The sequence below is a fragment of the Rhinolophus hipposideros genome (assembly GCF_964194185.1).
Source record: "Rhinolophus hipposideros genome assembly, chromosome: 24".
NCBI classification, from domain to species: Eukaryota; Metazoa; Chordata; class Mammalia; order Chiroptera; family Rhinolophidae; genus Rhinolophus; species Rhinolophus hipposideros.
The window spans coordinates 21,492,015-21,511,224 of NC_138070.1; the positions used below are offsets into that span (position 1 = coordinate 21,492,015).

At 55.3% G+C, this 19,210-nt stretch overlaps 2 protein-coding genes across 8 annotated transcripts in view; one reads left to right on the plus strand and one right to left on the minus strand.

The window, feature by feature from the left end:
• Positions 1-15,599, minus strand: GUCD1 (guanylyl cyclase domain containing 1). 5 transcript variants are annotated; one of them, XR_013992545.1, is made up of 7 exons: positions 15,339-15,516; positions 10,929-11,013; positions 9,919-10,084; positions 8,665-8,756; positions 6,601-6,842; positions 5,610-5,888; positions 1-619 (listed from the first exon to the last, which is right to left on the minus strand). XR_013992545.1 is itself a non-coding variant. In XM_081037849.1 (6 exons), exons 1-6 carry the CDS (start codon positions 15,379-15,381, stop codon positions 5,797-5,799), a joined length of 720 nt encoding a protein of 239 aa, XP_080893975.1. In that variant the 5' UTR covers positions 15,382-15,599; the 3' UTR covers positions 3,434-5,796. The 5 variants fall into 5 exon arrangements, 2 of the variants coding, with proteins under 2 accessions (XP_080893975.1, XP_080893974.1); XR_013992546.1 differs by having other exon boundaries at positions 93-439; positions 15,339-15,572; XR_013992547.1 differs by having other exon boundaries at positions 97-3,441.
• The window catches only part of SNRPD3 (small nuclear ribonucleoprotein D3 polypeptide), a 21,074-nt gene continuing 13,467 nt past the window's right edge, over positions 11,604-19,210 (plus strand). Inside the window, exons 1-4 of one of the 3 annotated variants that reach the window (XM_081037852.1) lie at positions 11,604-12,904; positions 14,860-14,935; positions 15,910-16,528; positions 17,885-18,028. In XM_081037852.1, coding sequence (XP_080893978.1) covers positions 17,903-18,028 — 126 coding nt within the window. In that variant the 5' untranslated portion in view covers positions 11,604-12,904; positions 14,860-14,935; positions 15,910-16,528; positions 17,885-17,902. Of the gene's footprint in view, positions 12,905-14,686; positions 14,936-15,889; positions 16,529-17,884; positions 18,029-19,210 lie in introns of those variants that run through there. The other 2 variants (XM_081037854.1, XM_081037853.1) reach the window with 2 other exon arrangements.

The following is a 19,210-nucleotide window of genomic DNA, read 5'->3' on the forward strand; positions in this document are numbered from 1 at the left end:
ATAGGCATACCTCAATTTATTGTACTTTGCTTTACTGGGCTTCACACATGTTGCACGATTGTTGCAAATTGAAGGCAAGACCCTCCACCAGCAAAAGAATTGTGATTCACTTTATTGTGGTGGTCTGGAACCAAACCTGCAGTATCTCCACGGCATGCCTTGTTCAGGACGCATGTTGGGACATGCAACCAGGGAGAGGCAAAAAGGGAGAGGGTGGGGAGATGATGGAAAAGCCACGGGAAAGGCCCCTGTGCTGGGCCTGTGCTACCTCAGTCTCCATGTCCTGGCACTGAGATTTTTCCGTGAACACTCAAGTCCATACTGGTCCCACCACTCGGCCCCGGGGATCACAGTTGAGCAGGGTGATGTCTTCTGGTTTTCTCCGTTCTGTTCTGAAGCTGGAGGGTGTGGGCTAGTCCATGCTGTGCATTCCCGGATACTGTGGCAGGCACAGGTTGGATGGAGGCAAGTTAGCAAGGAGAGCAAGATCTGTGCTTTTCCAGGGGTTCTCGGTGGTTCCGCCCCAACCATCTTTGCCACAAGCATTTTTGCTGCATAACTAATTGGCCGTAAGGCAGTTTCACCATAAACAATAAAAGAACGAAAAATAAAAGAGGGACTGTAGAAAAAGCACATAATGAAATGTGAAGAGGTTAATAACAAAATTTAAAAGACTTTATTGCAAAAAATGAAAATACATTGTCTTTTTTTAAAAAAGTACATAGTCTTTGAGGGCTTTCGTTCATAGTATGATACATTCTTTTTTGCTTATTGATTCATCTCCTTGTTCAGCAACATGCTTTTTTTTCCTTTTCACTAAAATTTCTTTCTTCATTAAGAGAGGTATCAGTTTCCAACTAAAGGACCAATACTTAATGCTCTCGAAGACTGTTGTGCAGTAGCAGCCCCCTCTTTAATACTTGCCACGGTTTGTAAACATTCTCGGTTTTGACGGGATAGAATGACTGGTTCCCGAAGGAGTTGCAAACACAATGATATGTGATCGTTTTCGAGCACAGTATGCAATCTGGTTTTACACGTGGCTTGGCAGTCAGTCTGGCTTTATACACAGTTGTGTCATCCATCTACACAGACGCGTAGGCCACCACGTCTACTTATCACCATATATGAGGGCTAATAGATGTATAATATAAAAATGGGAGTACTGCAAGAACTTAGTCAATGGAGAAATGAAACCAAACTGACAAAATACATTAAGTCTGCCAGATGTCAACCAGTTATTTTATTTTTTACAGTAAAACTGCTTTATAGCCAATTAAGTTCTGCGGTGAAAACGTTTGCAGTGAAAATGGAAGCAAAGATGTAAAATTCCTGCAGCAGACATGCTTGAGGAAAAGATGTTTAAAGGTGAAAACATGTAAAAGGTGAAACTACTAGATAGTCTTCCAGGGTGTGGGGGCCCCCAGCCAGGCTTTCTACCCAGAGGCAGGCCCCCAGGGGCCAGAGGCAGTGTCTCTGGCTCCAGATCTCAGAGTTCACTTCCTGGCTCCTCTGGCATTGGCTCCCTGCTGTAGGGGCCCCAGGGTCTCACTGTGGCTGGGGCTGAGGCTTGGGGCAGCAGCCACACGGGTTGTCATTGCTCTAGAGCCTCTAACTTTGCTATCACTTGTGAGTGATGACCTGGGGCCAGTCGCTCCCCTCTTGATTGCAGTCTCCCCCTTGGACGAGACCAGTGGCTACCCAAGTGTCAGCAGATTTCATGGAATACCAGTGTTATAAGAAAACAAACTGTGGTTAATTTGGGAAAACCCTAAATGAATGGGGTCACCTGGCCGCAGAGTTGTACCCAACCTTTTCTGCACATCCTAAATCTCCTGGAGAGCACTGTAGCATGCAGTGTTTGCCACGCTGGCCTGACCAGGGCAGCCTATTGTACAGAACCTGGCACTACTGGCATTCTCAAGGGCACACCTCAGGACCCACTAGACAAGATGGTCCGCAGGGGGTGTTCCTAACTCTGTTCTGAGGTTTAAAAAATGGAACCACTTGACCTCCAGTGCTCCTTGCTTCTTCTTGGTCATACCCTGTGTAACCCCAAGTGTGTGCTGGACTGACTGATTCACTTCTCACACATAGAATACTGCAGAAATGACAGGATGTCACTTCTGAGATTCGGTTATTAAAAGGCCGTGGTTCCTATCCTGGGAACTTGTTCTCTCTCTCCATCCCTCCCTCTCATTATATCTGTAATATCAGGACAGCCAGGCAGCCTGTGGCCAGCAGCCCTATATGGGAGCTTGGAAGCAGATGCCCCTGGCCCAGCTGAGCCTTGAGATGACTGCAGCCCCAGCCCAGAGCTGGAGAGACCCCCATGCAACCTCATGAGATCCGAGGCCAAAGGCACCAGCTCAGCTGCACCCAGATCTCTGCTGGGGCCTAGCCCTTGACTCCCAATGGGGCCCCTCCCAGGAGTCCTCAGCCTGTTCTCCCACTATCCCCACCCTGCATGCTCTGGGCAGCCAACTCCACCCAGGACTCACTGCCCCACCTACTTTCGTCCCTCCTGCTTCAACACCTCCTTCATTTTGTCTTTTTTCTCCCATAACTGTGTTCACTGGCCACTCAGAGACCCCAAACCAATCTTTCCCATGCCTGTCCCAACCCATGACATGTCCACTCAGGGTGGGGCCCCTTTCCCTTGGGTGGGCGGAAGGCTCATGCTGAAGGGCAGAGGAGCAAGTTCACTGCCAGGGGTAACATGCTGTCTGCTGCGCGTGTAGCACACCTGCTACACTGCCTGGGACACTAGTTGGCGTCCCGACCTCGGCTGGTGTCCGACTGATGTCTGTAGGGCTGCTCTCCAGTTTGGAGTAAAGAGCCCAAGACCTCGGTCCAACCTCCTACTAATATATCTCCACAGTATGGGGCTTGGGGAGGGGCAGAGCAGCAGTCGGGGTGAGAGCACAGGCCAGACACCGGGCCCCTACCCAGGGGCGGCTCTGCTTCCATCAGAGTCCCTGTAGGACCTGGGGCAGGTCTGAAGATGCCACGTAATGCAGGATTTCCAAACACTTCCTCTTTTAGAAGTAGAATTCTTATCAAATGAATTAGAAGGACCCAACAGCTAGCAGATACGGAGAGCTGCTGGTTGGGGTGGAGGGTGCAGGGATGGCTGGAGTCCCTCTGTTCCCTCCTGTGGTTCCCATTGCCCCCCTCACTTGCTATCCCCCACCCCCCGGCCCTCCTCCTGCCCAAGGTTGTAAGCCTTCCATGCCCTCCTCAAGACCTTGGTCAAGCTGCCCTCTGAGGCCCTTCCACCTCCAGTATTGCTGCCTAGGCACTGCACAAGCTTCAGGACAGATGCAGGCCAGAAGAGCAGAAAACTGGCTTCCAGTCCCAGCTAAAACCTGGTACGGCAGGTCGAGGACCCAGGCTCCTGCTCGTGCTGAGGAGACAAGAATTCATGAAGGCAGCCAGGGACTGCCATCATTGTGCAGTGAGAATAACGTTTATTGAGAATGGCTTATTACAAACAAAATATATTTATGTATAAAATCTCTGCAATGCAAAAGATCCCTTTTGTCCCCATGTGGCCGGAGTGAACAAAGCCAAATGTCCGCTGTGCTTTGGGGGCTGTGCTGGACCCCCAGCATGTGGACAGGGGGTTGTGGGTGCCATGTGCTGTAGGCAGAAGTTTCTGATGGAGCTTTTTCTCTGGCCCCACTTTCATGATTTTTCATTACACAATATAGTGTGTCAGGTTTGTGTCCTGCCTCCATGACCCTCCCCAGGAAGGTGGCACCATCTTAGGGGCAGGCAGCTTTCTTGTTAATCTTCCACATAGTTGAACCCTAACTTCTGACTTGCCCTGAGAAGCCCAGGGACGGAGCGTTTCTAAATGTCACATGATGGGCTGAGGTGTCACGACCACTGTCCGTGGAGACTGCTCTCCATGGCAGCCTCCCAGCATGGGCACGTATCTCACTCACGTTCAGCCATCCTTGAAAGCCTCACTTCCTCTCATTGTTTTCCTTGACACATCTATCCTCACCACAATTTTACTTGGGCCCCTCCTAAGAACGCCCAAACCCCACCGTTGCCACATGTGGTATTCCTGAGCATAGAGCCAGAGCTCCCCGGGATCTTGGACCACCCAGCATTAAGGCAATGGAAACGAGACCAGTCTGAAGGCAACACTAGTCTCACACCCAGAATAGCTGCCCAGCTAACGGCGCCTCCCTCTCGGCCCAGGCTACACCTGGTGTTGAGGAGCAATACGGCTGGGTGGTCTGACAGCCTTCGTAAGCAGAGCCCCTCAGAGCAGCCATGGTGGGGAGGGGCCAGCTGGAGGGGGAGGACAGCAGCTGATACCACGTCATGCCTTCGGCATTGGAAGACCAAATCGCAGAGGTGCAGGGTGAGTGGGGCTGCTGGGGCACCTCTGCTCCTTTGCCACAGGCAGCCTGTGAGGGGTGGGTGCCCCAGCCCCTTTGGAAATGATTCATTTCCTTTATTTTTTAGGTGCAGACCTGGGTTCAAGACCCAGCTCCACCAGACTCCTGGGAAAACTCTCCCCAGACTGGGCCGGATTCCGTCTGTAAGGTGAGGGGCCCCGGCACTCAAGCCCACCAGCAGCAAGTCCCCTTTTCTTTGAAAGAGAACTTGGACTGGCTTATCTGCCCCGTGAAGAGAGGTGTCAGTGGTTCCAAAGTACCTGCAATCTATTATTGTCTTATTTGAGGGTTATTCTCACCCCCGAAAATAAAAACTTAAATCTCAAAAAAAGAAAAAAAAAGAAAAAGAAAAACCACCACCTACCCAAAAAGAAAAAAAAAAGAAAGAAAAAGAAGGCAACAGCTCTAGTTCATGCTCCGTGCCATGCTGTGTGATCCTGGGCATGCACCACCCTTCTTGTCACAACAGAAGAGACCCAACATTCTGTGCAAAAGGTCCTGGTGTGCACCGTAGGTGGGGGGGAGACCACAGGCTGCGCCCTCCATTGCTTCAGAAGCACAGACCCTGTGAGACCTGGGGCTCCCCACACTCAGAGGACAGGCCCCACTATTGGGACTTAGGCTAGTGTCAGGAGGCCTCCTGGGTGAGGGGCATTTTTGGGATCCAGGCAGCTGTCCCTAGCCCTCTGGGTCAGGCTTTCCGGAGCACTCACCAGGACCCTGCCCACACCCTTTAGAGCTGGAGTACCTGGAGGGCTGCAGGGGCCTCAGAGTCCTTTCTTCCTGACATCCAGCCCTCCCCAGGAGCCACAAGAACTTGGGCCCCCTGGGAGGCCGGAAGGGGTGGTGGCATCCACGAAAGGACAGGGGGCTCTGCAGCACTTCCAGGGAGAAGGGTGAGGACAGCTCCCAGCATGGCCAGGGTTAGCTACAGTCTGCAAACACACAGATGCTGTCCTGATAAGCAACATCTCTCTCAAGGGCTTGGTCCCTCGGTCTGTGGGGAGATGGGCTCAGACCTCTCCCCTGGCCCAGGGTCTGGCTCGCAGGCAACAAGGGTACCGGCGGTACTGGACATCTCCTGGACACAGTTGGAGTCAGGCTCGGGGTCTTGGGGGAAGCTCCCCTAGGATGTTCTGGGGGTACCTCCAGCAACGAGCAGGTAAGCTGGGTAAGTGGCAGGATGACACTCACCACTGGTGGATGAAGCAGGAGTGCTGCAGCCTCCCGGAGTTCCCTAGGGGTATTGCCACACGGGCTGAGGCCGCAGCTCTGCCTCGGAGCCCCAGCAGCCCCAGGGCCTGCACCAGGGCCTTCTGAGCGGGCCCAGCTTGGGTGGGGCAGGCCGGGTCTGAGGGCCGAGGCCCACCGAGCTCCGCTGTCAGCTGTCTAAGTAGACAAACAGGATGTCCTCATCCGTGCCGTAGCTGGTTCTGGCCTCCTCGAAGTTACTGACGCTGGTGCTGCACATCCCTGGGGCAGGAGGGGCAGAGCAGGGCAGCGGGCTGGGAGAGAGCGTCGCGGCGTGTCGCCGCACCCAGGGATGCCGGGGAGGTCTGACCATATCCCGCCTGCCTGGCCCCACTCAACACACAAGTCTTCCACTCCCAAGAAGCCCTTCTTGCCCTTTGTGGCCTTTATGAGCTTGTCCCTGAGCCCTCCTCAGTTTAGCAGATGGAGAAAGTGAGGCCCAGAAAGGGGACAAAACATGCTCGAGGCCACACAGGGCAAGCCTGTGAGTCAGCGCAGTCCTTCCCTGTCCCCAGGGCAGTAGGGAGCCCTGGAGGGGTCTAGAGAAGGGGCTGGCAGACTCTCTGATGTGTGTGCTGACTGTTCCCAGGAGACGAGAGTGGGGAGGGAAGGAAACTGCAGCCTGTACAGCAGGAGCCCGTGGGCGGGGCCCTGGGCAGTGGTGTGGAGCTAGCAGTATGGGAGGGAGGGCTGGCCGCCCGGTGATGACAGGGTGTGGAGGAGGCTAGCACGGCCCCAGGTTTGGGGCTGGTTCGCTGCCTGGCCAGAGGGGTGGCACAGATGACAGGAGCCCAGGAGGAGCACGGGTTTTGGGGAGAAGGCAGCAAGGGAGGTCCTGGCCCCACCAAGTTGAATGGGAAGGAGTTGGGAGGGCCAGGCGAATGTAGCCGTACCACCCACCGTCCCCAACCCCGTCCTCGTTGGCCACACTCACGGTCAGCGTACGCTGGGTTGTTGTAGAAGATGGAGCCGGTGGCCCGGTTGTAGCCACGCAGCACGATGAAGTGGCCCTGGTAGTCGGGGGTGCGGCAGAAGCAGCGGTGGCCGCGAGGGGCGAAGCAGCAGTACTTGGCGGGGCTGGAGCAGAGGTCGCAGTGCAGCACCCCTGAGTTCACCAATACAATGGCCACATGGCCCTGCGCCAGGTGCACCTGGATGTCCTGCACGCTCACCGTGCTGTGGGTGGGAGGAGGGGAAGCTGGCACCGCTGGGCCCGTTCCTCATCTTTCAAGTGGACCCCTAGCTGAAACCTGTGTCACACAGCTTAGGGATGTGGCTTGTCTTCCCTCTGCCCCGAGCTCCTTGCAAGTGGGAACATCTTGCTTTGTCACCGTGGTCCAGGCTCAGCCCAGGGCCAAACACAGGACCAGTGGAGGGCGTCTCTGAGTATGCCCAAGGACAAGCTGGCCCCGTCGGACCCTTCGGGGGTGGCAGAAGGTCAGCTCCAGACAGGCCCTTCAAGGGCTAGTAGAGCAGCACATGGGACCCCGCCTCCTGGACTGGTAAGTGAATTATTTTAGCCAAGCACCTCCACTGGTCCTTTACCCTAAATCATGTGTGGTTTACATTGGAAACTGTCGGTCCAGTTTAATTCCCCAAATCTGAGCCAAGCATGGCTTTGCCAGTATCAAAACCAAAAGCTTCTCTGAAAGGGCTATTTTTCTTTTTTCCTAAGGCTCCTTGTGGTAGAAGTAGCTATCTAGGAAGAGCTGGTCAGCAGCGCTTCCAGGAGAATCCCCAAACCAGCAGAGCCAGCTGCCCCCTGTAGTGTGGCCCCACCCAGAAGGCAGCAAGCCCAAGACCAGGGGCCCCACCATCGTTGCTGGCTCTCCTTCCTTAGCAGTCTCAACAGTGATGGCCTGAGCACCAGCGGCCTGGCCTAACCCCAGCTCATGGCTGAGTCACACGGCAATTTGGTTTGTTGCCTCAGCCCAAGGAAACATGTCATTTTCCCATTTGGTCTTTGAAATGAAACACTACCTGGCTGACTTCCCAATGGTATGTACAAGAGTGAGATTTCAGCTACAGAGAAAAAGCAGGGGCTGGGCTGGGAGGAAAGGCAGAGGGTTGCATGGGATAACTGTGTAGAAGTATCAGGTTGGGATCACAGCAGGGCTGAGTAGCTGGGGGCGGGGAGGGGAATGGGGGGGAAGGGGCAGGCGTGGGGGGCTCACACCACTTTTCCCTTCCTCTGTTTCCTCAACTGAGGAATGAGGACAGCACCAGCTTCCCACTCAACAAGACAGCACCTGTCAAGTGCCACGAAATCAACATGCTGCCTTTCCTTCCAACGTGTGTTCATGTGGCATAACGATGCATGGAAACTCTTCCTGTTTTCTAAGTCACCTATAGTGTGGCTCATTATATTAACAATGAAAAGAGAAATCTGGAAAGAACAGGGAAACCTGAGAAGAGTGGTCCAGGGGAGCCCGGCCAGGACCTGAGCCAATAGGTCTGAGAGAGGAAGAAAGCCACTTGCATCCGGGCAAGTTACTCCCAGGCCCTGCCTGACTCCTGCCCCCACGTAGAGATAAGGGGAAACATGTAAGGTCATAGCAGCCCATGAGGAGATCTGGGAGCCAGGCCTCCCCAGATAACCTACACACTGGGCTGCCCTGTTACCCTCCATCACTGTGCCAGCATGCTCGTCAGGTTGTCACCCCTTCCTTCAGGTTCCTGTTCTGTCCCATGCCACCATTCCGTGAGCAGCCCAAGGACCGGCTGGAGTGTGTCTTGCTCACCTGTCCCTCCAGCCCCTGCTCAGGATCCATCCCAGGCTGAAGCCTTGTGTACAGCAGACCATGTAGTCCCACTGGTCCCCATTTCATGCATGAAAAACCAAGGCTCAGAGGGGCAAGTCAGTACCCAGGGCCACCTGAGCAGGAAACCCCAGTTCTGCCTGACTCCCAAGGCCCTCGCCTTTCCCGTACACTATCCTGAGGCCTCTCCCACTCCAAGTCTGCGGGTGAGCAGGTGCTCAAATGGTCGGCAGGCTCACCATTTCTCTACCAGCACCTTGGAGGCCTTGGCTTGTGCAAACAGCTGGTTCACCCGGGTTTCCTCTGTGTCAAAGTGCTTCCTGTAGAAAGACTGAAGAGAAAAGAGCAGGTTGGAGGGGCCGCCCACTCTGGCTGTCTTCACCCATGTGGACAAAGAGCACATTATGGAATCAGAGACGGTGGGAGAGTGGAGGAGCCGGGCTTGCCATAGGAGACGGCATATGCAGCACAGGAGCAGAAAGCTGCGTGTCCCGAGCCCGCAGGGTGACTTGCCAGTGTGCACAGGACCACACAGAGGCAGGAAGAGGATGCTCAGGAAATGGGTGGGCAGCTGGGCTCGGGTCGCTTCCCTGGGGCAGGTCAGTCGCCCCTGGGCTTATGCCTCGGGTAGGCACGAGCAGGAGTCTGAATAAATGAGCAAAGGGGCAGCTGAGCCCATCTCACTGCTCAGCCACCACTCGGCTTAGCCGGTGACGTCCATGGAACAGACTTGGTTTGGTGCAGGGACCTCAGGAGAGTTTCTGGGGAGGGGGAGCTTTACTCATGGGGGAGGCAGAAATGACCTTGTTCTTGGGCCCTTTGCTCTGCCTCGTGGCTATGGTGAGAGCCTTGTTCCCCGAGCCTGGAAGGTTCACAGGAGAGTTAGTTGATTGGGCCTGGCCACTGCTTGGCAACCCTCTTGCCAAAGAGGCCAGCAGGGACTTCGCTCTGCCAAGTTTCAGAGCCCGGGCTGAGCTCTGCCTCAGTGGCAGGGAAGACCAGCTCTAGCTGTTCAGGGAGGGAAAATGCACGGGTGTGTTGGCAAGGTTACGCTGGCATTCTTTTTCAGGAAAAAAAAAAAGATATTTTGGTTTTATCTTTCAGAATACCTATTACCTATGAGAAGGAAGAAAATGGGCAAATAATTGTTGGATGAGGTCACAATGGTGTGCTCTGAAGCCTTGGGCCCTGCCTTGGCTAAGGGACAGGGGAAGGGCACAGAAGGAACCCTGAGATGCTCTTCTGCATATCCTCAAGTCTGTTGAAGGCAGGCGGCAGGGTTCTCTGGGGTAGGGGTGCCAGGAGGGACCCAACTTGCTGTTCAAATCCTCTGGGCAGGCTGAACCTCGGGTCACTTGGTCTTATCAGCTTGAAGTCCTGCCCATGGCACATCTGCCACGCTCCCTGGTCTCTGCACACCTGTGTGTCCACTCGGTGTCCAGGCCTTGTCTGTACCCTCTTCCAACAACTGGACCTGGTAGCTGGCCACTGACCTGGTTTTTGTAGCCCTTGTCAACGCCCAGGGTCTGGGTACAGAAGCGGTGCCTCACACCAAAATGGCGCATCAGGTAGGCTAGGTCGATGGTCCAGATGCTCCTGGTCAGCTGCAGCTCCTGCAGGGCGCCCTCGAACTCCCTGTCATCCAGCTGGCCCAGGTACCTGTGGGCAGACAGGCCACGGAGGCCAGTTCACCTCGAGGGGAAGCTGGTCTGCGTCACCCTTCACCTGTGGGTCCATCAGCCACTGGCAGAGCTTCCACGACCCAGAAAGCTCTGTCCTTTGTCATGAAACCCCATGTCCCACCTGGACACAACCTGAGGCTGCTTGGGCACCGTGCTGGCCTTGGAGTCGAGAGCCTGAATTCTGCTTCTCCCATCTCCTGCTGTCTGTGTGACTTTGGGCAAGTCACTGCCCTCTCTGGCCTCACTAGTTTCAACTCTAAGATGAGGTGGTTGGACCACATCAGTGGTTTTCTAAGCTTTACTCAGATAATTCTTCTGTTGAACCCTATCTTGCCTAGAATTCCAGGATGTAAAAAGGAAAGAGAAAAGCTGCTCCGGGGTCCCAGGCAGCCATCTAAAAACTCTCCTACACGGTGATAGCTATGGTTCCTCCAAGCTCTGATGGTCAAGGTTCCAGAGATGATCACACAGCCTCAGCTCAGTGGTTGGCTCCCCAGTGACCTGTCTTCCAGGAGCCTGAGGCCGAAAAGATGGAAGGCCCTGTGTCCCAGTCTTGGGATCACTCTGTGGAGCAGGACTGGGCACCTGGGACTTCCCTGGCCATCCCCAGAGCTCCCAGACATTCATTCCCAGGGCGCACACTTGGAAAGCCTGGCCCATCCCTCGCTTGCTTTTGCAGATGGGACTGAGCCTGAATAGAAGCTGGGCCTCCCGCAAGCCCCAACCAAAGACAGCCACATGGATAATGAATCCCACCCAGGTCTCTCCCCGCAGCCAGAGCATGTGGACTGGATGGAGAAGGCCTTGTCCTGCCTACTCACCGCAGCACCATCCTGGAGCAGGCCAGCCCACAGTCCCAGTGGTAGAGCTGCTGGATGATGGGCACAGGCAACTGCACAAAGTCCCCTGCAGGGAAACATAGGGAGGTCATGGACCCTCGGCACAGTGCCAAGGTCACTGCCACCCCCACTGGACCCATCATCATTGGTCCCTGCCCAGATCCTACAGGTGCTGTTCAGGGGCCAACCCACAGCCTTTCAGGACCCCAAATCCCTTCTCATTACAACAGCAGTGATCTTCCCAAAATACCAGTCAGAGCAGGACAGCCCGACACAAAATCCTCCAGCGGGTTGGTTCCCGTGTCTCCTAGGACAATGCCTTAATGGCTGCTGCCCCAGCACCCTCTGCCTCCTCACCTCTCATTTTCACCCGACCATCCTCCAGGCAGAATTTTCACCTGCTGTGATCCTTTATGGCCCCGGGCCTTTGCACACCTGCTCCCTCCGCCTGCACTCTCCTGGCTTCCCAGGTGCTCGAGCTCACTCCTGTTTTCGTGTATCACTTCTCCCTGATGCTCCCCCTGTCCGCCCTGCCCCCTGCTCTGCACTCAGCCCCACAGGCCCCTCTCTCAGAGCCCTTTTTGGTGGGAGCTCCAAGGAGACGGGGCCGGGCCAGCACGTGACAGGTGCTCAGCAGCTATTCATGTCTGAATTCGTGAGGCCTCTGGAGTTTGTCTGACTTCAAAGCCCCCAGGGCCACCAAGGTGTGAAGACCACGGTTGAGAGGAGGGGACTGTCACGGAATCTGTGTACGTGGAATGCTACGCTGGGCGACTTCTCAATCTGTCCTTGCAGTGAGGTAGAGTAGAAAGGGTCCGCCCTAGGTGTACCCGAGGGGTACTAGCCCCAGCTTGGCCACCGGCTGGCTGTGGGCTGAGCAACTGACTTCCTCTTATTGGACTGAGTCTGGCCATCTCTAAAGTTGGGGACTTTGGTCTGATTCAGTCATTGAATGAACAAATATTTTCCAAGGGCCTAGCAAGTGCCTGGCATGTTTACTAGAGATACAACAGTGAGTGACGGGTCCCTATCCTGGCGAACACTAAAAACAAGCAAGTGTAAGAGAAAAACCGGGGCTTAGGCTAGGGGAAATGGTGGCAGTGCGTTAGAGAGTCAAGAGGTAGAGAGCGCAAGGCAGAGGGAGAGCAGCATGCACCGAGGGCCTGAGGCAGGGGCGAGCTGGCGGTGGCCTGCCCGACCCTCCCACTCTGCCATTCCATGAATCTGGACAAAGTTCAGAGTCTAAAGAACCAGGAGGGACTTCCCTTCAGTAGTCACCACCACTCACTGCTCACTCATGACACCCATTCAGCACATGAAAAGCCAGCCTACGTTGTTTCCTCACTGCAGGTCTCTGGGGCCTTTCTTGAACCCAAGACCAGCCGGTGCAGAGCTGGCCTGGGAGCCTGCCTGCCTCCCACTGCATGCACCAATCATGAGGGCCACTCATTAGCCCTGGAGTCCATCCTCGCCTTCCAACCTACTGGCCTTGTCTGGGCAGTACCTTCCTAAAATGAGTCCCATGCTCCTACTCTCCTATGTCTAAATCCTCCCCCACCCTCAAGGCCTGGCATAGATGCCACCACTTCAGGGCCTTCTCTGAAAAAGCCATGCCCTTTCCTTCATCTGCACTCTGCCAGGCCTGAGTTCACACTTTGCCTCCCAGAGGGGACCCTTGCACTGAGCTTGTCTGTGCCTTTCTGGGCTGTTGTACATTCCTAAGAGGCAGTGACCTGTGGCGGCTCCTTTGCTGCATGGTATTGGTCTCTCTCCCCAGACTCCTCACCCTCAAGGGCATGCAGCAGCATGGAAGGCAGGATGGCATGGGCGAGGGCAGGCCACCCACTGGCTGAGTCACCTGAGAGGCACCTGACTTCTCTGAGCCTGCTTCCTCCTTTATGAAATGCACCATCACAGACACGAGCCAGCAAGGTGGTGTGAGCGCTCACGGCAAGGAGGTATGTAGAGCCCTTTGTGGGTGCTGATGTGAATCCTGCCTCCATCCAGCTGGGAGGGGCCTGGCACACTGAGTCCAGGCCTGGCTGAGGCTTTGGCCCCTCCCTCCCCTGACCCCAGGTTCCTTTATAAGGAACCCAGGCACTTCATTCAAGGCCTTCACACATTCTCCTCCTCCCACTGCCATGGATTCAGTGCTGAAGGCTTAGTCCTGCTGACCTTTGCCTATCTTCTGCTCCAAATTCCACCTCAGCTCCTGTGCCATCTCTGTACACAGAAGCCAGAGGGATGCCATCCATAGTGTCCCACTGCTCTTAGAACAAAGTTCTCACCCTTTACCATAGCCTGCAGGCCCTGCCCAAGCTGGACCCTACCAGCCTCATCTTTGCCTTTCCCCCTCATTCACCCTGGTCCTGTTATTCTGGTCACCTATCAAGGCTCATTCCACTCCAGGGCCTTTGCACATATAGCTCTCTCTACCTGGAACTCTCTTTCCCTTGCTGTTCTTCCCCTGATGGTCATTTAGGTCTCAGCTCAAAGTCTCCTCTTTGGAAATGCTTTTTCTGGCTACGCCTTCAGAGTGAGGGAGCCCTCCTTCACAGCATCCAAGAATTCTCTGTTGTGGCCATAAACGGCCTTTGTGTTTTTCTCTACACAGGCTGTTTATTCCCCAGCCTTGCCTCTTATATATCCCTTAGTTTGGAACGTTGTCTCCCATCTCTAAATGTCCAAATGCTCTGGTCCCTTTCCTTCTCTGAGACCCTCAATATGGATTATTTAAGGTGATGTCCGTTTTCCCCAGTGGACAAATAGAGAATTCTTCAGTGGTAGGTGGGGACTAGGTGGCATTTACCTCCTCCTAGCCCCCAGCGCAGAGCAGGCACTCAGACATGCTTGGTGATTGGAACATGCTTTTCCCCAAAGGCCTTATCCCTTGAGATGCCAGGGGCCTACCTGTCACCGCAATGCCCAGCTCCCACCCCCAGGCTTCCAGACTACAGCTGTTCATGGCTCCCTCCTTACTCTGTACCCTAGGTTCTGGTATGGACTAGCTGGGCCATCTTTGGCTGGGCTTTGAGTCTGTCTGTACTTTCTCCTATGCCCAGCTGTAAATCTGGCATAGGGCAGTTGCTCTGAGCTCTGCTGCCCGCCTTCTCTTCTTGCCCTGATCCTTGAAACTCCTTGATCCCGAGGTCCGGAAGAGCTAAACATCCCCTTGTGGCCGCCCCCAGTCTTGGCACCAGCAGGTCTGCCCATAGGGACCCAGAGATACTTCTGTGGGGAATGATAAGAGTAGGCGAGGTCTTCCAAGCCCAAAGCTGCTACAAGATGTTGATGCCTGAAGCAAAGGGACTGTCCCACGTGAGAACTAGGGTCTGCCTAGAAGGCCCTGGCCAGCTTCAGTTGGCAGCTGTCACCAAGGAAGGAACGCAGCTCCCTGGCTCTGAGTACTTAACCCCTCTCGGCCTCAGTCAGCTCATCTGTAAAAGTGAAAATCACAAGGCGACCTTCTTCCTGGGGTGGGTATGAGGATTAATGAAGCACTGCATGTAACACACAGCACAGTGCCTGCTGGAGAAAGCTCTCTGTGACGGTGAGCCACGACTCCACTGAGGCTCAGGAAAAGCAAGCGCCTGGTCCACGATCACAGACTTGGAGTAGGACGCAAATCCCAGGTAGCATTAGGCGGTGCTCCTTGCTGCAAACGCCAAAGAGACCACTTCCTCTGGTGACACGAGGGTTCCACTGAGGCGTCAGGGTCAGGTTCTCACAGCTCTTGTCCTCCCCCATGAGTTGGCAACTCACTTCAGAGTTTACCACGGTAGAACTACCACTTTCTCTTTCGCATCAACCCTGTGCCTTAAGCAGAGAAGAAATCACTTCCCCCCCTCCCCCACTTAGAGAAGCCAACTGAAGACCAGGACACTGAATGTCAGGCTTGGTTTCCACCCCAAAGGAGCTCAGGCCACTCGGCGCGGAGGGAGCCAGAGGTGAAGAACTGGACAGGACAAAGCGCTGAGTCTGGAGGCCAGGTAAGGGCCCTCCCATGGCTCTGTGCTCTCAGCAGTTCCTCGCGCCTCTAGGCCTCGGTTCCCCCGGGGTCAGGATCTCCCAAGGCGACTCCAGCAGGACTTTTTGCTTCTGGGGAAGGGGGCGCCCCAGCCTCCCACGCCGGGACCCTCCCCACCATGACCGCTATCAGAGCGGGCGGGTCTCAGCCCGGGAGCATCGGGAAACCCCACCTGACGGGGCGGGGGGGTAGGGAACCGAGGCGGCTGCGTACACCTGGCCAAGTGTCGCTGGAAGCTCTAGAGCCTCGCCCGAGGCGGCGGTCGGCCCAAGGTCGCGCGCGCGGCCGGACCCTGCCCCGCGCTGCGGACGGGTGAGGGTACCCTCGTTCCCGAGGGAGGGCTGGGCCCTCAGGGAGGCACTAACCGGGCTCGAGCGGCGACCCCGCTGCCTCCGCCTCCGTCCTCATGACCCAGGCGGCGCGGGGCGCCCATGGCCCCGGCCTGGCGCCGGCTGTAGCTTCGGCTGGGGCGGGAGTGGGACCGGTCCGTGTACGGCTCCTCCGCCGCCACCTCCACCGCCCGCGCGGTGGGGAGAAGGAGAGGCGGTGGCAGGGCAGGCGGTGGCAGGGCCTCCCCAAGCCCCGCCCCGGCCCCTCCAGGCCTCAGATCCTGGGACCCCGCCCCTTCCATAAGCTCCTCCCCTTCCCTGGGCCTCCACAGAGGCCACTCCCTTTCCCTTCCCTCGTCCTATTACTAGAGGCCCCCCGCCCCCTGGTCTAAGCCCGCCCGGGCCTGTCTCAGCCTTGGCTTTTGGTGACCCCGCCCCTTTCCCAGTTCTCGCGCAGACGCACAGGCCCTTCTCCGCCTCCGTTCCCGGGGAGCCCCGCCCCTCTCCGAGCCCCGCCCCGAAACCCTGTCGTCCAGCGAACATTGGCTCCCCAGAGGCTCTTCCCCTTAGCAAGCTCCACCTCTTCTCACACCCGCTGTTTTGTCAGCCTCAGGTCCAAGTCCTGGTCCTGCCGCAGAAACCGCTGGGCTTCGGGAGACCTAACCCTACTCCGAATCCCTGGGCCGGCACCCCCTCTTCTCTATGCCTCAGTTTCCCTATCCGTATGGTGACATTCCTCGCCTTGCTCAGGTCGCACTTACCTGGCAGTGCCGGGTTCCAAAGGTGAAATTGTGAGGGGAGATCCTAACCTTCGGCCCCACCGCCTGCTGCCCCCGATCCGACGGCCCAGACCCTAGATCTCCGCCCTTGGATCCAGCCCGTCCCTGGTGTGGGGGGGGGGTGCTTGCAAACGCGAGTTCCCCTCTTCCCTTGACGGGCTGAAGGTCGGTACTTCGGGTGGCACCCGGGCCCCATCATCAGCCCTCTCTTCTGGGGCCGGAACGATCGTACCAGAGCCCACGTTTCCTAGCCGGCGGGGTGAGGAGGAGGCGGAGGCGAGCGCGCTCTCACCACTATAGGAAAAGGAAGGGGTCGGGTTCTGCGCGCGGCATTTTGGGAACGCGTGGTATTCTGGGAGAGCGGAATCCGCCATTCGCTCGCCTCACGCCGTCGGAGTCGCCTGAGACACCGCAGCCGCGCGGGAAAGGAAGAGGAGCCCGGACCGGGTGAGGAAAGGCCAGGGGCAGGCGAGGGTAGGCCGAGACCCCCATGAGGGGCCGGGGGCTGGGGGACGCACAGCCATGGAGCTCTGCGTGGCTCGGGGAGGGAGAAGAGCGGGAAGCCTGGGCCGCCCGAACAGCAGCGTCGCCTCACTAGCGCCTGGCAGTGAGTTTATTAGCTTTTCCCCAAAGCACATGCTCTCCACTTTCTGTACCTCTCCGGGTCTGGTTTTCGAGCGGTGCAGGCAGGAGTCTTGAAGCCGCTTGTGACTGACTGCCTCCATCCCGCGTTCGGGCGCCGGTGCCCCGCGCTTTCCCCGCTTACACGCGTTTTACCGCGTTCCCCTGCTGCTTAGCTGTGTGTGATCCGTCGTGTACGCGGCGCTCCCTTGTTGTCGGGTGATTCCTTCCACGTAATCGTGCAGTGGTTCCTCGCCGCTTTCAGCCTAAAATCCGCACCCCGGCGGCGCCGCTCCCGGGGAGCCAGCGTGTTTGCTCCCGGCCTCGTGTTCCGTTTCCTTTCTTGAACACACGGGGTGCGTTCCAGCCTTCAGTCCTTGTTCATTTTGGAGTTAAACCACCCTTCGCGTGTCTCTCTGCCCGGCGCTTGCCCTGATTGTTTCTCTTCCGGGGAAAGCACGTCCTGCTTCTAGCACATCGTCACCCGGTGAACACGTGGGTGTTTTCTCTTCGTGGAGGGTCGGAGGGCATGGAACGGGTCACGTTATAGGCTCCTCCAGGTTTGCCTGGCTCCTCCGGCCACATCCGCAGTGCTTAGTAATGCTGCATACGTGTGTGCCCGTCACTAGCCTCCTGTGGCCGTTGAGCGCTTGCAATGTTGCCAACATGACTGGGGGACTGAGTGTTTAATTTTATTTCATTTTAATTACGTTTCACTTAAATGGCTGCATGTGGACAGTGATTGCTGTATTGGGCAGCTCGGGTTTACATCACGGGTGCTCAAAACGGTGTCACCTACAACTCTGGGTTGACAAATACATTGTAAGGTAATGCATGCCAACCCCCTTGCCCCCAAACACGCAGAATTGATTGATGGTTATTTGGTGAAGATAAAGGGACGTATGATAGCAGGGAGGGAGATGGAAGGTACTTTCCATTCCCATTACATTTCCCTCTACCCAGGCTTCCGTGCCTCCCCACCCCACGTCTTGCATGTATTTTTTCAGCTAGGTACCTCAAGCTAGGTGTTAAGCTGCTTTTTTTTTTTTTTTTTGTAGAAAATGCAGCTTAGACATCTTTGCTAAGTGTCACGGAGTGTCAGGCCTTAAGGGAGGCATGGTATGTGCCACACGCCTTCTCAGGCCCTGAAAGATGAACTAACTGCTGTCTCTCCCACTGTAGAACTCTCTTCCTGCCAAGATGTCCATTGGTGTGCCGATTAAAGTTCTCCATGAGGCGGAGGGTCACATTGTGACGTGTGAGACAAACACTGGCGAGGTGTACCGTGGGAAGCTCATTGAGGCGGAAGACAACATGAACTGCCAGGTATCCTGCTTTGTACATGAGACTGGAGAAAGCTTGTGTCTCTGTCTTGTGGGACAGAAAGATGGTGACTGGAGGTCTTTTTGAAGTTCTCATTGAATAGTTACTTACTGAATGCCTAACGTGTGCCAGAGACTGGTATAGGTGCGGGGATATGGGCATGAATAAGAGCCATTCAGAAGTTTGGAATATTTAACTTTGTCCTGTGTCCCATATTTGGGGGACTGTTTAAGAGGAATGGCACTGCTCCCTTTGTTGGAATCCTTCAGGTTCAGATCATTATCCATTTGCCCCACATATTTGCATAATGCTTTGCAGTTAGCAAAATCTTCCGCTCACATAATGTGTTTATTTGCCAGTTTTCTTGAGGGGAAGAATTTCATTTGATTATAGCAACCACCTTTCAAGGTAAGTGGTTTTGGTGAGAGTTTTGTCATCCATAAAATAGGGAGAATAAGATTAAAGGACTCATCTAGTGAATGTCACCCTGCTAATAAATGTTGGAGCAGCTTCCTGATATGGTGTTCTTCCCGTGGCACTACTTTGCTTTTAAGAATCACAAGAATCTGTATAACATTACAAAGTGTATCTGCACACTTTCTCCTTTGTTCTTTAAACCATCAGTTAAGAGCTTGGGCTTTGGAATCATGTTGGTTTGAATCCTAATTATGTGACCATAAACATTTAATCACCTCAGTTTCCTCATCCGTAAAATGGGAATAGTGTTACTTTGGGTCCTCTGTGATGTAGATGCCAAAACTGAGGAGTGTAGCATGGGGAAATGAAATGGCCTGGCCTCTAGTACCTCGGCTGTGGCCAGTCATTGGCTGGCAGCCTGCGGAGAGTGTGGCCTCAGGGTGTATGTATGCTGTAGTGGATACCAAAGGTGGCAGCTGGAGCTTGTCAGCTCCCTGCGTTCCTCATAGCCTGTTGTCCCTTGAAGGGAAATCTCAGCAGAGCCACAAAGACTGCCACAGAGATAACACCTACACCCCAGGGCTATTCTAAAGATCAGATGAATTATGTATGTGCAACACCTAGCTCAGGTGAGAAAACTAGAGGTCAGAGAGATAAAGTGACTTAACCCAAGGTCACACTGGCTCAGGTGTCCTAACTATTCCTTGCTTCCTGGGGGCATTCATTTATTTGTGGTATATCTGTACCTTTCAGCATCATCTTCCTGCC

Bases quoted from the DNA above. Each gene is read 5' to 3' on its own strand.
- GUCD1 (XM_081037848.1), bottom strand. From the start codon at position 15,381: ATGAGGACGGAGGCGGAGGCAGCGGGGTCGCCGCTCGAGCCCG. The intron at 10,085-10,928 runs GTGAGTAGGCAG...GTCTGCCCACAG, and splicing joins TGCTCCAGGATGGTGCTGCG to GTACCTGGGCCAGCTGGATG. The intron at 6,843-8,664 runs GTGAGCCTGCCG...TCCCACCCACAG, and splicing joins AAGGTGCTGGTAGAGAAATG to CACGGTGAGCGTGCAGGACA.